At 38.1% G+C, this 16,416-nt stretch overlaps 1 protein-coding gene across 1 annotated transcript in view; it reads left to right on the forward strand.

Annotated features, from left to right (window-relative positions):
• Positions 1-16,416, forward strand: part of SPTA1 (spectrin alpha, erythrocytic 1) — a 70,435-nt gene that overhangs the window by 45,000 nt on the left and 9,019 nt on the right. Inside the window, exons 27-42 of the mRNA XM_061185863.1 lie at positions 1,291-1,390; positions 1,505-1,702; positions 2,504-2,647; positions 3,184-3,287; positions 3,740-3,902; positions 4,165-4,296; positions 4,810-4,947; positions 5,133-5,237; positions 6,292-6,500; positions 7,693-7,813; positions 8,413-8,534; positions 9,027-9,159; positions 9,673-9,770; positions 10,533-10,705; positions 11,304-11,380; positions 14,278-14,487. Coding sequence (XP_061041846.1) covers positions 1,291-1,390; positions 1,505-1,702; positions 2,504-2,647; positions 3,184-3,287; positions 3,740-3,902; positions 4,165-4,296; positions 4,810-4,947; positions 5,133-5,237; positions 6,292-6,500; positions 7,693-7,813; positions 8,413-8,534; positions 9,027-9,159; positions 9,673-9,770; positions 10,533-10,705; positions 11,304-11,380; positions 14,278-14,487 — 2,227 coding nt within the window. The remainder of the gene's footprint in view (positions 1-1,290; positions 1,391-1,504; positions 1,703-2,503; positions 2,648-3,183; positions 3,288-3,739; positions 3,903-4,164; positions 4,297-4,809; positions 4,948-5,132; positions 5,238-6,291; positions 6,501-7,692; positions 7,814-8,412; positions 8,535-9,026; positions 9,160-9,672; positions 9,771-10,532; positions 10,706-11,303; positions 11,381-14,277; positions 14,488-16,416) is intronic.

Consider the following 16,416-nt stretch of genomic DNA (forward strand, 5'->3'; position numbering starts at 1 on the left):
TTGCAATGTAACACTTTTGAAGAAAAAAGGGGGCAACTTTGGCAAATGATTGCAGTTGCCCTTGGCAACACCCCCCCCCAATTCAGGGTCTCTGGAAAGCTATAATTTTTCATACAGTATAAATAAATAGCATCCATACTCATTCCCCAAAATCATATATATGCTCATATATCTCTGTATGTATAGGTTCTACCTGTAATTCAGATTCCAAGTTAAATGCCGCCTCTTTCTCTTTATGAAGTCTTACTCTTCAATATTTCAAAAGTAATATCCCCACCCTCAGAGCAACTCTAACACCTTATTTTATCTCTTTAGGACAGTCTTGCTTTCTAGTACTTTTTAAAAATATGTATTAGTGTCTATGTTTTTTTTGCTTTTTTTTTTTTTCTTCTTTCAGTATAAAGTGTGAGCTCCTGGAAGGCACAAATATATCTCTTTCACAATGTTTGGTGCTTAGTAAACACCCAATAAAACTCAGTTGTTTAAATAAGTGAATAAATAAGTTTACAAAAGAAGAGACCATTCTGCCCTAAAGCTACTGATTCCTATTTAGCAAACAAGAACAAGGGCATTCTTCATGAGATGCTTAATCTGACCATCATATATAATTTTTTAAGTCAATGCATTATTATTTGACATTTACCATCTGGAGCCGATGGACTTGAGCTCTCCTTGTCTAATTTCTTGACTGCTAAAAGAGTGGGAAATGGCCCTGATTTAGTCAATAGCACAGGAGTAGGGGGTGGGGGCGCTATGCGTGTGTATGTGTTGGAAAGAAACATGTACTGGATTCTATTGGGAATAAAAGTAAGAAGAAAGACATGCCTTCCCTGAGATTCTATACTAAAATAGATCTTTAAACCCAAGATCTATCCACTTTAAAGGAACAGGACTTGTTAGCAGTAATGGAATATGTACCAGTCCAGGATTCCAGTGTCTGGGTTCTACTCCAGATGTCTGCTTTTAGTTTTAGCACATGGGCAAATTGCTTACATTCTCTAGGCCAACTTCTTCATATCCAAAATGGAAAAAAAAAGAATTCCCAGAATTCTACACAAAATTATTGCAAGAATCAAAAGAGATAATAAGTGAAGAAAATTTCAAATGCAAGGGAATGCTATCATTAAGTTATAAAGTGAAAACAACAAAGCTAAAATTTGTGAAGTATATAAACCTGATAGAAAATACTGATATGGAAATGTTTTCTAGAGGAGAAAAAGCCCAAGGACAGACAGTTCTATAGCAAGTTACAAGGTTCTCTTGTCAATCTCAATATGTCTCTTTCTCTAGGGACCAACAGAATTGGCTCAGTGGCATTGGTGGCATGGTATCATCCCAGGAGCTAGCTGAGGATTTAACTGGCACAGAGATCATGATAGAGCGACACCAGGTATGGTTACAAAAGCCGTAGTCCCTGATCACATGACCTCACAACCTTCCATCATTTTACAACTTTGGTGAGATGTCACTGGCCTCACCAGTCTCTGCCCCCTTTTTGCCACAGGAGCATCTTGCTGAAATGGAGGCCGAGGCTCCCACCTTCCAAGCCTTAGAAGACTTCGGTACAGATCTTATAAGCAGTGGGCATCGTGCCAGCCCTGAAATTGAAGAAAAGCTTCAAGCTGTCAAACTAGAGAGAGATGAGTTGGAGAAAGCTTGGGAACAACGCAAGAAGATGCTAGATCAGTGTCTGGAATTGCAGGTACTGCAAATTCCCAATCATTAGGCAGGATTAGCTGCACTCTGTTCCATCTATGCAATTTTACATGGTTAATACACGTGCTTATTTCACTGGACTTCCATGCTGAAAGCATAAGGCCATCTCTTGATTATCTGACATTGTATTTCCTGCTCTGTAGACTGTTCATTGTGGTGTTCTTTACTCCTTATTCCTGTTAAAAAAACCAAACAAAATGGGGGTCAGTCCCAGGGCATGGGGGGTGTAAAATTGGGTGATTATGCTTTATTGATTGATTGAGGGTTTGACTGATTGAGTTTTATTGAGAACCTACTGTGTGTGGGGCCCTGGGAACACAAAGATTAGTAAGATAGTGTCCCTTTTCTAAAAGTAATGAAATTAGACATGTAGGCAGATCATTCATACAGTAAGATAACTACTGATAAAATGTATGAGTGTTTTGAGATTATGGCAGACGGAGTGATTAACGCTTTTGAGGGAAGGGAGTGAGAGTGTCACAGGCTACCCTGAAAAATACCAGAGTTTACCAGAGTCTTAAAGAAATAACCAGCCAGTATTTATGTATAGGATATGGGAAATAATGCCCCAAGAATGGAGTATAGCTTATATGAGAACATAAAACATGTTTTCAGGGAAGAGTAAAAGGTCCAGTATAGTTAAGATTTATGGTATGAATGTTTCTTGGAAGAATATTGGCACCCCTTACAGGGTCCCTTATATCAATATCACAGGAGACTGGGGAGATAATTTCCTCTGTCCACCTGGAATGAATATATCATATACATTCAACTTTATTCCCCATAGTTTTTCCGAGGGAACTGTGATCAGGCTGAGAGCTGGATGGTGGTACGTGAGAATTACCTAAGGTCAGATGATAAGGGTTCCTTAGACAGTCTGGAGGCCTTGATGAAGAAACGTGACGATTTGGACAAAGCAATCACTGCCCAGGTAATAACAACTAACATAAGAATTCCAATAATAACTATTAGTAATAATAACAGAAATTCTACACATGTTTGTGGTTTATACTTATTTTAATTCCCATTTGATTCTTAGAGAAAACTCCGAAGTAGGCAGGGCACATGGTGGCTTAGTCTTAGCCAAGTCGCATGTGACATTGGACTTTTTACTTTAAATCCAGCTTTTTAAAACTTGACTTTTAGAATTGGAAGCTATTTTATATACTGTCTAACATCCCATCCAATGTAGGAATCATCTTCTACAATGGCCATGGGAAGCGTCTGTTCTATAGGGAACTCAGCACCATACTGAGATGGGAATTTGCTCATTTCTGTATCATTACTGTTTCTCCTCTTGTTGAGTTAAAATCCACCTCCCCGTAAGGCATTTACCTTTTGGCCTTGGTTTTGTTTCCCTTTGTGAAGCCACAAAGGATATCACTGTCCTTTTCTAGGAAGGAGTCTGGGATTGCATGAAGGGCCTAATTTCCGTGCATCTGGGTTTTTTCTCCTTCTTTTATCTAGGAAGAGAAGATCACTGAACTAGAACTTTTTGCTGAGCAGCTCATAGCTGATGACCACTATGCCAAGGAAGAGATTGCTGCTCGGCGCCAACGGGTACTAGACAGGTCAGTCCTGAGCACTTGTTTTGTGAGTTATAGGTAGATGTAGCAATGTGGCCTCTTTGTTAACATTGAAGATGGTGGTAACACTGAGTTCTCATTTCTAAATGCCTAAAACTATCTTGAAAATTTGGGAAATGTTTTGATCTAGACTCATAGAATGAAAGACTTGGAAGTTACCTTAGAAATTACCTGACTTAATCACTTTATTTTATATCTGAAAACAATGAGACTGTGTTATATATAACATATAAATATATAATAATATATAATATAATATGTAATATATAAGGAAATATATGAATAAATAATATATAACTATGTTATATATATGACATATAAATATATAAATAATGAGAGGAGAAAGGGCAGGTAAGCAAATAAGAAGATTCATGAATATGGCATCAAAGCTTGGTGGAAGGGTAGAGGACAGAGAGTAATCTAGCCCAAATTTCCAGATGGAAGGCTCTCAAAGAACAGCTGATTGCTGAGCGAACGAAACTTGGAGACTATGCTGACCTAAAACAATTCTACCATGACCTCAAGGACCAAGAAGAATGGATCAGTGAGATGCTGCCCATAGCCTGTGATGAATCCTACAAAGACCCCACCAACATTCAGGCAAGTTCAAGATAAGAATCTTAGAGAACTTCAACATACTCAGATTGTTGGATGAATGGTCACCTTGCGATACTGAACACTTCCGTACTGTTCAGAGCACTGTCACTGCCTTCAGGGACTTCTGAGTCTAACGTGGAGTGAGTTCTTCAGAAGTGATCATCACCTTGGTTATGATAGAAATGTTAACTCTTCCTTTTAAACAGAATTTATCTCATCTTGCTTCCTAAATTAGGTGGTAATTTAGTTTCTGCTTTCTCTTCAGAGAAAATATCTGAAGCACAAGACCTTTGAAAATGAGGTCTATGGCCGAGCTGAGCAGGTGAAAGGAGTCATCACCTTGGGGAACACTCTGATTGAGAGGAGGGCATGTGATGGCAATGAAGAGACCATGAAGGTAGGTTCTGCTCGCAATGGGTTTTGGGCTACAAAGGCACATGAAGAGAAATCTTTTATACTCTTTCAATGTTTCCATGTGTAGGGATATGCAATATGTTTCATAGTGAATTGTCTTTCCTTTGATTTTTGCACAAAGGAGGAGGAAAATAGTGATGCTCAGACCTTATCACTCCCATCATACTCAGTACCTTGACCTCCAAGAAAGCTTTAGACTTAATTCCTATGTGTTATCATGCTTGCCTTATATTTTCTATCCCTACTACCAAGAGCTTTGATATTTAGGCATCAGCTTCCGTAATCAGCCCATGACCCTTTATTCAAAATTTCTTCTAACACCTCCCGTTGCTTTCCCAGATTTAAACCAGCATAACTGATTTAAAATATCAATATATAAGATTCCAGCACTGGCAGATTTTGACTAGACCCTAACTCCAGAGCCTCCCTACGTTATCCTTTCAAGTTGTCACAGGACCCTAAACACCATAATGACCACTCAATTTTGGGAGGCTAGGGTCAAGTAGAAGAGTTGGAGAAAAACTGGGACTACTTGTTTGAGAGAACACTTGACAAAGGACAGAAGCTCAACGAAGCTAGTCGCCAACAGAGGTTCAACACAGGCATCCGGGACTTTGAGTTCTGGCTCTCAGAGGTAATTATACCTGGAAATGGTGTGGGCATGGGAGTTTAATAAATACTTGTCAGATAAACAGACTTTTGCATGAACAATTTCCTTGACTCTTCTTGGGAAAAGTTTGGGGATGTAGTTGCTAATCTTGGTCTCCTTAAAGACAGTTTGCATCTGGCAGCTTTATTTGTTTATCCTTCCATTCCCAGGCAGAGACACTGCTGTCCATGAAAGATCACGCCAGGGATTTGGCTTCGGCAGGAAACTTGCTCAAGAAGCATCAGCTATTGGAAACAGAGATGTTGGCCCGAAAGGTAAGTAGTGTTGGAATCCCACTCCTCTGGCCAGAATGGAAATGTTTGTGACTTTTCTCTCTCCTGTCCTAGGAGTCCATTTGAGAACATAGACTTGCAAAACTGAACTTAGTGTTCTCATCCATCAGTCATTATAATCAGGTCAAGTCCACGGGCTTCAGAGCCATTAACCTATTTTCATTAAATTATATTGAATAGATTCTAAGACTCCAAGAAGTAGATCCTAAAAATGATCTTGTTTACTTTTTAATGACCTATGCATGTAAACTCACTCTCTTCCAAAGCTGAATATCTGATCTGGTCTTTGAGAGAAAATAGAAGTTTATTTTACAGAACTACTGAAAACAAAAAATAGTGGACACATGCTGTGGAGTTGAACTATAAATACACTCTGAAAATTCTATGGAGCATTCCAGTTGTATCCTAATATCAAGCATAGATGTGTCCTGGGAGCTGTAATAAACGTTCAGACAGGTGTTCATTTCACACTGGAGCATTTTATATTATCGGTTTTATTGGGTAACACAGATACCCACAGAAAGGGCAAGAAGTCAAAGGCTTTCTAAGTTCAGTTTCAGGACTTGATGATATTCCCTGTGACATCACTAGGGGGCAGACTTAGAATGCAAAGAGACACAGAAGGAGGCTGTGTTCTGGGTGGGACCAGCCAAATAATATTACCAATAGAGTAGCTTCTTCTTGAATATTTCAATCCATCAATCTGTGTCATATTCTGCACTGTGAAAAGATAGTTCTACTTGGAGACACAGCATTGTTCACCAAGGTCTTATTTTCCATATGGGGAGAGGAAGAAAATACAGGGGAAAACATCAGAAGGCCAAATGTATAGTTCGAATAATGTAGCCATGCTATCCATATTGCCTCTGGTCTTGCACTTATCCAATCTGAGTTAAAAGAGCATAAGGTCAAATTCATTATCTTCAAAAATGATCTATTTGACCCAGTCTTTGAACTTGAACTAGTGGTGGTTAAAGTCCAGGATCTACTTAATATCTATACTATACTATTCACTGAGGACACTTGGGCTTTCTAGGATGCACTCGAGGACCTGAATATGTTGGCTGCAGATCTGATCTCCAGCGGGACTTTCAATACTGACCAGATTGTGGAGAAAAGGGATAATGTCAATGAGCGCTTCCTGAAAGTCCAGAAATTGGCAGCTGAACACCATGAAAAACTGAAAGAGGCCTATGCCTTGTTCCAGTTCTTCCAGGACCTAGACAATGAGGAATTCTGGATAGAGTATGTACTGCCAGCTCACATTGCATAGATAGTCCAAGAAAATAGATAATCCACCAAACATGTTCTTATTTGATGCTGAAATGAAATACATAGTTGCTTCTTGCAGTTTGCATTACTTCTTACTCATGTCTGCCTTAGCCTAAAATGAACATTGGTTTTATTTTTCCCAAATTTTTTCACTGTACGCAGGCAGAGGGAGACAGGCACGGAGGGAGTGGGGAGCAGTTCACATACCTTCTGGGAAGAAAATTAAGAAACTGTATATATTTGTTTTGGATAGTTCATAGAATGTGTAATGCTCATCTGAATGAGACAGCTGAGCATTTACAACTTCCCGGACTGATGAGATCATTGTCGTGATTCTTTCTGTATCTTGTGTATCTCTTGTAATATGCCACTGAACTTGACACTGGCATAAATGTTACATAGTACCTGCTATGGTATTATTGCTAATTCTACTTTAGTTGTAAAAAATATGATTGGAAAATCTTAGCAAATTAAATTACTTGCCCTGCTTCCACCTTGCCTCATCATGTTCCTCTTCTACAAACCTGCTGATTCTTACTTGTAATCAACGAATTAGAGGAAAGAAATGTGCATAGGGCAGCTAGTAGGACATTTTTGAACCTTTTTAGAAATAGTAAGATGATATAATCTTGTCTACGAAGTCTTTTACCATGCTTCATGGTGATATTCAAACATTTTATGCTCAGAACCTAGCCAATGGCCATGGTTCCTATAATGTCCCTCTTTATACCTATTCTACCTAAATTAGTTACTGATATTAATAGATAAAAATACCACAGGTCATATATGCATATATGTTTGTATATGTATATATGTTGGTGTGTGTGTCTCTAATTTTCACGTTTTTTGAAAGAGAAACATTACTGTAAGTTCTTGAGCAAAGAGGAGAAGATACACACATAGACAGGCAAAGGAAGTAATGGGAAGGCTGTTACGGCTATGCATATGGTAGAGATCAGTATGTTATTTTAATTTGTATTGCCATAAGTCAGATATTTTGCTGAAAGCCTCTGCCTCTAATTAACTTTGTGATTAATGACACCACAGTGTTCCAGAATTTACCCCCACCCCACCCCCTGCCAAACACACACTCTTAGAAAACCTTCATTTTAGGATGACATCAGATGTCTAAAGTCTACATTTTTTGTTTTTTCCTTGGTCTTAGGGAGAAGTTGGTACGAGTGCGATCCCAGGATTATGGGAGGGATCTGCAGGGGGTTCAGAACTTACTGAAGAAGCACAAACGCCTAGAAGGGGAGTTGGTGGCACATGAACCCACCATCCAGGTAAGAATATGAAACCTGAAAAGACTGGGATAATCTAATAGTAGTCCATGTTATGGATAAATAGGTTGAGGCTACAAAACGTGAAGGTGGCATGCCAAGGTCACACAGAGAGTTAGTCGTAGAGTTCACAAGTGTTCTCCTCTACATTTTGTCTCCTATGAGTAGAAGAATCTGCATGGAAACTCATGCTCTTCCGTGGAAGGAGCACTTTTAGTCCAGGGCACAATTGCCGACAATTAGGTTACAGGTTGGGACATCTGGAAAAGCTGTACCTGAGCTGAGCTGTATGAAAAGAGGGCAACCCTGAGTCTTGGCTTGGCAGCAGGGTCACCCTGTGACCACGAATAATGCATAAAGCAGATCCTGGAAAGTAGCCTCATTCAAACGTCAAGGTATTTGTTCGAATACTTGGTGAAGTTTAGCTTGCTAGATCTTACTGCAGCTTTCTTCATTCTCCCAGGATTGTCAGGACCACCTCGAGTACCTCCAGTTTGTAAATGAGCCAGAGGGTGTGAAGGGCTAGATACTTTGCCAGGAAACTGTGGATAAATGGGGAGAGGTTGTGGGGTAACGTGACATGGAGGGGGTGTGTTCTTCAGAATGTGCTGGATATGGCGGAGAGCCTAGGAGACAAGGCTGCCGTGGGGCGAGAGGAGATCCGGGAGAGGCTGGATCAGTTTGTTCAACACTGGAACCAGCTCAAAGAGTTGACCAAGGCTCGGTGAGTTGGGGCTATGAGGCCCAATTCTCTTCTTGGATTACAGGTATTAGGTTGGTATTGAGAAGATACTTAAGTGCTTGCTCAGCATTTCTCCCCAGCTACCAATCTCTGTCTAATTTCTAAGTGCCTGCTCAAATCCCAAGTCTTCCATGAAGCTTTCCCCATGTACCTCAGGCAGAAATGGCACTGCCTCTGTGTTCTGAATATACCTCTACTCTTGTGCTTACTTGCAGCTGTCTTTTATCATTGTCACCCTACATGTGTTATCCTTCATACGACATTGTCCCCCACATCCCCGTTTTACTTTATACATCTCCCCAGTTTTAACATTACACGCAGTGCTTAGTAATAAAAGAATGACGGAATATTTTTCTCCCTTATAACCATATAGTCCTATAGCCAATTAAAATCTTACAAGATAGTTCCACTCAGCTACATTCCCACTGCTTACTAGTTTTTTCTTATCTTTTGGGGTTTACTTTCCTCTTACAGAGGGATTCGGTTGGGAGAGTCCCTAGAATACTTGGAATTCATGGAGAATGCTGAAGAGGAGGAAGCTTGGATCAGTGAAAAGGAAGCTATGGTTACCCGAGGGGATTCTGGAGACACTTTGGCTGCTACTCAGGTGAGTAACAGGCTGAATGGATCTATTTTCTTCTTTTCAATTTGAATCTTTTCTTAAGTAGTCAACATTTTCACCTGTAAAATTAGAATCTTTCTTCTGGTGGAAGAAAACTTTCAGGTCAGTTCTTAGTATACGATGTTCTTGATACTTAATATTTTTCTGCTAGATGGAATGTTTCCTAGAATTATGTAAATTTCAATGTGGAGAAATCCTTATGTATTACCTTGATCAACACTCATTCCCAAATCCAGAAAAGTCTAAGGTCACATGGTAAGTTAGAAACAATGTCACTTGTATTCCTTTGGCTCTTTTTCTGGTAAGATTGCCTTTCTGGCAAGTGAAGAGTTTGGGGAGAGGAATTTAGTGGAGCTATGCAGGAGTAAGTGGACACTCATCTAGTCTGCCAATTTAGTTGAATCATCCCTGGTGAATGGCATCAAAGGGAATCAGAATGTGAGTGGGATAGATTGTCTAGTCTTGGAAGTTTTGATTCTCACTGACTCATTTACACAGAGCTTGCTAAAGAAACTCGAAGCTTTGGAGAATGACTTCGCTGTCCATGAGATCCGAGTGCAAAATGTGTGTGCTCAAGGAGAAGACATCCTGAGCAAGGTGAGCTGCACTAGGTGTTCTGGGTCAAAAAAGGATTTTCAAAAAGGGATTGGCCCAAATGTAGAATCATGAGCAGTGCTAAAATCATACATAGAACTTTGATAATCTCTTCTAAGCTGCCTTTTTGTTATTGTTGTTATTGTTTCAGTAAATAATTATTTATTCAATTTCTGTTTTCTGGAAGTTTTTTTTCAAGTTCTTATAGGTACACTTTTTAGATTTTTTAAAAAATCATTTGTTGACACTCTTACTCTTATCCTCTGCAGAACATGGCCTTTAAAAATATCTTATACGTGACTTGCTTTGGTCATAGAGTATTGTAAGAATGTGAAGAAATTTCTTTGCCCGCCTCTAGAGATGAGGACCCCACTGAAACCTCTTTGTAATTTGAGAACTATTGTTTTGTTTAACTGCCTGTTTTAATGGAGGCTCAGTGATCTAAATGCTGAATCCTAAAGAATACAAAAGAATCCTAAATAAAGATGACTTTGTACCTTCGAGATGCTTATGCCAACTAAGAAGATCACACTTATATGGACAAACATGAGAAGATTGTCCAAATGCTGGGGTAGAAATAATCATCTGGGTGGAATAGATATTATTCTATTATAGGTGAATAATAGAATAATTTCACTAGACCTAGACGAGAGTAGCTATATATTTGGAATAGGAGAGATGAGAGCTTTTTAATAGTACTAAAGAATTCACATTTCTGTCACTGGACACTCATCAGTATATCTGTCTCTCCTCCTTTCGACCTTGGTGTTACAGGAGGAAAGTCAGCATAAAGAGAAGATTTCTACCAAGATAGAGGCTCTAAAAGAGAAGGCCCCATCTCTGGCCAAGGCAATGGCTGCTTGGAAGTTACAACTGGAAGATGATTATGACTTTCAGCAGTTCAACTGGAAGGCTGATGTGGTTGAGGCCTGGATAGGTACGACATGTGAGGACCAGGGTCTTAGGTTTGAGAAACGCTGACAATTCCATTTATAGAATGGATCCTGGGGCTCTGTTGCTTACCATGGGAAGAAAGATGCTCCCTTCATTACTCACTCCTATTCCGTCTGGACACAATTACAATTACACTCACACATGTGCAAACACACACATGCCCACACACACACAAACACACAGAGACACATGCTGAGGGGATAACTAAGTACTATAATTCCAGAGAACATCTTTTTTGGAAACTGGTGATTTCACATGTGATATTCAGCAATATAGAGCCATGGCAAAACATTCTAGGCAATAAACTGTGTGTTTGATTTACCTAAATTTATGTCTAGTCTGCAGTTTTCCTTATGAAACTTTCAGAAGTCCTCTTGGCTCCAGCTCTGTTTCAGTCAGTTTTATCCTGCATAAGTCTAGAAAAACAATTCATTGGACCCTACACCCCCCATATTCCAATGAATCATCTGCTTTGAGAGTCAGGAGGCTCTCTTGTGCCCTATAGTAAATATTCCTTTTCTCCTTACCAAGGCTGATACAAGACCAGCTCTATTTCCCTTCTTATTATCTTTGCTCTTCAGCTGAGAAAGAAACAAGCCTGAAGACCAGTGGCAATGGTGCAGACCTCGCTGCCTTCCTCACTCTCCTGGCAAAGCAGGTGAGAGCAGGGTTGCCTTGTTGATAGATGCCCGTGAAGTCCAAGACCCACATCACACAGAAGCTTCACACAGGATTATTTCATTCCTAAATTTGTGGTTTTAGTGTCTGTAGGACCTGTAATATTGTTCCTCTTTCCTTCATGATAGAGATAATTTGCTAGTTTTCTCTCCCTCATCAGTCTTGCCAGTAGGTGTTCATTTTTATTAGAGAACCAACTTTTGGCTATATAATTTTTCTCTGTTGTATCTTTGTACTATATTCCATTAATATCTTTTTATATCTTTATTATTTTTTAACTTCCTTTGATATTACTTGATTTTTTAAAATTTTAAGATAGATATTGAGGCTGTTAAATATTTAACCATTCTTCTTTTCTAATATATTGATTTGCGGATATACATTTTCCTCTAAGTAAACCCTTAGCTGCATCTCACAAATTTCATATGCTATTTTTGTTATCATTCAATTAAAAATGTTCTGTTATTTCTAACGTAATTTCTTTTTTGACCCATTGGTTATTCTGTCATTTATTGCTTAATTTCCAAATATTTGGGAATTTTCTAATTATCTTTTTTGACATTTATATCTATGTTATTCAACTGTATTTTAAAAACACAATCTATATTATTTTAGGAGGTCTATATCCAAAAATGGTCTCTTTTGGTGAATAGTCTTTGTACAATTGAAAAGAATGTGTATTTTGCAATAATTTATATTACCTATCAGATTTTGTTACTTATGTTGTTTAAATATTTTATTTTTATATATTTTAAAGCTAGGTTAAAAGTTGTGTTGATATTTAGAATTATGAAATAATCTTGATGAATTGATTCTTTTAATTATGAAAAGTTTCTTTTTCTCTCCAATAACCCTTTTTTTAACACTTCTTAAAATTTTTTCATATATTACTATGCTATACCAATTTTCTTTTGTTTACTGTTTGCAATGTATATCTATTTCCAACCCTTTTAAAAATATTTCTATGCCTTTATATTTTTTGTTTTTGTTGTTGATTTGGTACATTTATAAATAGCAAAATGGTTACCACTATAGCATTAGCTAACACCTTCATCCTGTGATATAATTACCATTTCTTTTTTAAGGTGAGAACATTTAAGATCTACTCTCTTAGCAACTTTAAAGTACATAATACAGAAATATTAGCTATAATCACCATGCTGTGCATTAACTCTCCAGCACTTGTTAATCTTATAAATGGAAGTTTGTTCCCTGTGACCAATTTCTCCCCATTTCCCTCACCTCTCAGCCCCTGGCAACCACCAATGTACTCTAAGTTTGGCTGTTTCTTTAAGTTTGGCTTTTTTAGATTCCACATGTAAGTAACATTATACAGTATTTGTCTTTCTCTCTGACACTTATTTCACTTAGCATAATGCCCTCAAGTTTCATCCAAGTTGTTGCAAACAGCAAGATTTCCTTCTTCCTCATGACTGAATAATATTCCATATGTGTATATCACATATCATCTTTATCTATTGTTCTGTTGACGGGCACTTAGTTTGCTTCCGTATCTTGGTTACTGTGAATAATGTTGCAATGAACATAGAAGTGCAGAGTGTCTGTATGTCTTAGATGTGTCTTTTATAAATATCGTATAGATGAGTATTGATTTATTATCTATTGATGATTTTAATGGAGTAGTGAATCCATTTACATTTAAAGTAATTAATTCATGAGTTTTATTTAAAGCTATAATTTAACACCTCCCCTACCCTATCCCCTATCTAACCCCACTTTTTTCAGTAATGATTCAAGATGTGATTTCAGTTTTCCTGAGGACTAGTTTTTTTCAGTTTGCTCTTAAACCTAGGGCCTTTAGAGGTTTCAACTAAACCTCTTTCACTAAGTCTGCTCCTACTTGATGTGTCCTGATCTCAGCACTGTGTGACTGCAGAAAATTCTTAGATTTTAGATTCTTTAGACTTTAGATTCTTTAGATTTTACATTCTTAGCTACTGTTTTCTACTTGACTTCTAGGACTTGTGTTTAGGAATCTATAAATGCCCTGAGGGGGACATACAGGGAGATTATTGAGCCTCCTTTTCTGCAGCTCCCTTTTCATGATTTCCTCAAACCGTGGATACCCCAGTCTCCCAGAACTCCAATTTTTGTCCCTTTAGTTCCATGAGATGATCAAAAGATCTGAGCATCTGCTTCCTCCACTACCTAACCCTGTACAGCTTATACTTCAAAGGGAAAAGTGACAGAGAGTATTACTCTTAGTTTGCTACTATTTCCTTCTCCCTGGAATTTTGATCCCTCAAGTTATAGCTACCTGAGTTGCATTCTGATCCCTTTCAAACAGCTGATTTTTTGTACTTTTATCCAGCATTAAAAGTTGTTCTCAAAGGGAGAGTTGGTCAAATACATACCACCTTGTTAAAGCTGGAAGTGGAACATCCTGAATTTTGTGATTCTGATATCATTTGCACACACACACGCACACACACACAATCATTTGTATAACTGGCACCTGTATAAGGTCTTTTGTTAGTTTGCATACTTCCACGATTTCTAGTAGTGCACTACTGCTAATTAGAATGCAAAATCTAATAAGTGATATAAAAGAGTCTTAGAATGTGAGCCTTAAGAAGGATTTAGTTTTGATTTGGAAAAATTTGGAATATCACATCATGCTCCAATACTCCCTTAATATTAATTTTGTACCTAATCTAAAATTCAATTTTAAAACACTGGAATTTAACTATAATTCCAATCCCAAATGTTTATGAAAGTCTCTAAGTCCTATTTCCTTTTCCTTGGGCATCACTCTAAACTCTTGTGTAGGTCCAATCTGGTGGAACCCAGGTATGAATGACCCCTTGGAATCTGCATTATTTTTCTGCTCACAGCTTCTCTATGGGTCTTTCTCAGGACACACTGCATGCCAGTCTGCAGAGCTTCCAGCAAGAGAGACTGTCTGAGATAACTGACCTGAAGGACCAACTGGTGGCTGCTGAGCACAGCCAGACCGAAGCCATTAAGGAGCGCCATGCTGCCCTGCTGAGGCTCTGGGAACAGCTGCTGGAAGCTTCTGAAACCCACAGACAGGAATTACTGGAAAAACAGCTGCCCCTACAGAAGGTAAAAAAAAAAAAAAAAAATGATGAACCACCATCAGGCCTCGATTATCTGTACCTTAGCCATGAAATCCAGAAATAGATACTGGAAACCATGTTTGAATACTATAGACATTTAAGTGAGTACATTGCAAAGAATCCGGAAGACATTCTTATGAGCAAGAAGCAATTCATTTTTTTAGATTGATAGGGAGTATTTTTTTGACTGATTTATCAGTTATCCAGCTGACTTATGATGGAAGCCAAGTACATATAATGGAAACAGGTAGGTGACACAAGGGATAGAAGATCTTACTCTATGGAAGAACTAATACTGGCATGTAGGAGTCAAAGTTGTCCTTGTCTTTTTTTTTTAACTCAAATAAGAGGAATATTAGACAAGTATAACTTGTGTTCTCATCTTTCCTAGCTGGGAGACCTTGCATGTGTCACTTAACATTTCTGAACCTTGATTTCTCTATTTATAAAATAGGGTAATATCACCATCATATCTGGTTCTATGTTATTACTATTAAAAGAGATAATAGATCTGAAAATGCAATATAAACCACCATGTTCTATATGGATATAAGTTATTAAAATGTTCTTTCTAGTGGTGGCTGCTAAGGTATTGGATGTTGATGATAAAAATATTAATAGTAAAAGGAAGTCAAGATGGTCAGTGAAATTACTGAGTATTTCTAGACCATAAGAAGTACTGTACTTGGCAACAAGTTAAGGTAGGGAGTTACAGAAATCAGAAAACACACAAATAAAAAATCAGGCCCTTAACTAATTTCTACTCTATTGAAGGACATGGAACCTACAGAAATTAATCTTAAATGAAAATTTAAAGCAATTAATGGACAACTGCATATCCATATCTATATATATATACACACACACATATATGTACATACACACATTCTACATAAGAAGATACTTCACGTTCTGATTCTATTTTACTTAGTTTTCAAACTGCAAAGAGTTTTGTTATTTTATTTTATGATTTTAAAATCTTTGTAAAATATTCAGTTGATACATAATATTATGAAAGTAATATGACATTATTTATAGGTTTTCATGTCCTTCTTGGGTAGGGGCAATATTAGTTTTCTCTGTGTTTGGTCTATTTTAGTGTATAGATTGCTGAAATGAATACAGAGAAGGTGTAATGGTGTAATACCTTTGTAATCTCCTTCCATTTGGGTCAATTTTCTCCTCTTTAACCCCTATGTTTGGAGATGAAAACTGATTTTCATATCTATATAACATAAATCTCTTTGAAAGTACAATCTGCTGACCCAAAATATATGATGTATTTTATTTCATTTTTTTGTTATAAATTTATTTATTTATTTATTTTTGTCTGCGTTGGGTCTTCGTTGCTGCGCGCGGGCTTTCTCTAGTTGCGGCGAGTGGGGGCTACTCTTTGTTGTGGTGCACGGGCTTCTCATTGTGGTGGCTTCTCTTGTTGTGGAGCACAGGCTCTAGGTGCATGGGCTTCAGTGGTTGTGGCTCGCAGGCTCTAGAGTGCAGGCTCAGTAGTTGTGGCGCACGGGCTTAGTTGCTCTGCAGCATGTGGGATCTTCCCGAACCAGGGCTCAAACCCGTGTCCCCTGCATTGACAGGGAGATTCTTAACCACTGAGCCAACAGGGAAGTCCCTATGTGATGTATTTTAAACCTAAAACTTTTCTATTACCTACTGTTTGGGACAGCCATGCTATTTCTCTCATTTAGAAATTCAAAGTCATTCAGAGCATATGAATAACTCCAAAGAGTATTGCATGGATAAGGATACAGGTTAGAGGGTAGGAAATGGGTTTAAGCAGGGGATTCAGGCATGAGATGAGCCCTGAACAAGGCTTAGAAGGAAGGTAAGATGAGAACTCATTATATGCAAAGAGACATCAAAGAAGTGTGGTCTGCAGAAGATCAGAGGAGAGAAAGAA

This window comes from Eubalaena glacialis, chromosome 3 (assembly GCF_028564815.1).
Source record: "Eubalaena glacialis isolate mEubGla1 chromosome 3, mEubGla1.1.hap2.+ XY, whole genome shotgun sequence".
NCBI classification, from domain to species: domain Eukaryota; kingdom Metazoa; phylum Chordata; class Mammalia; order Artiodactyla; family Balaenidae; genus Eubalaena; species Eubalaena glacialis.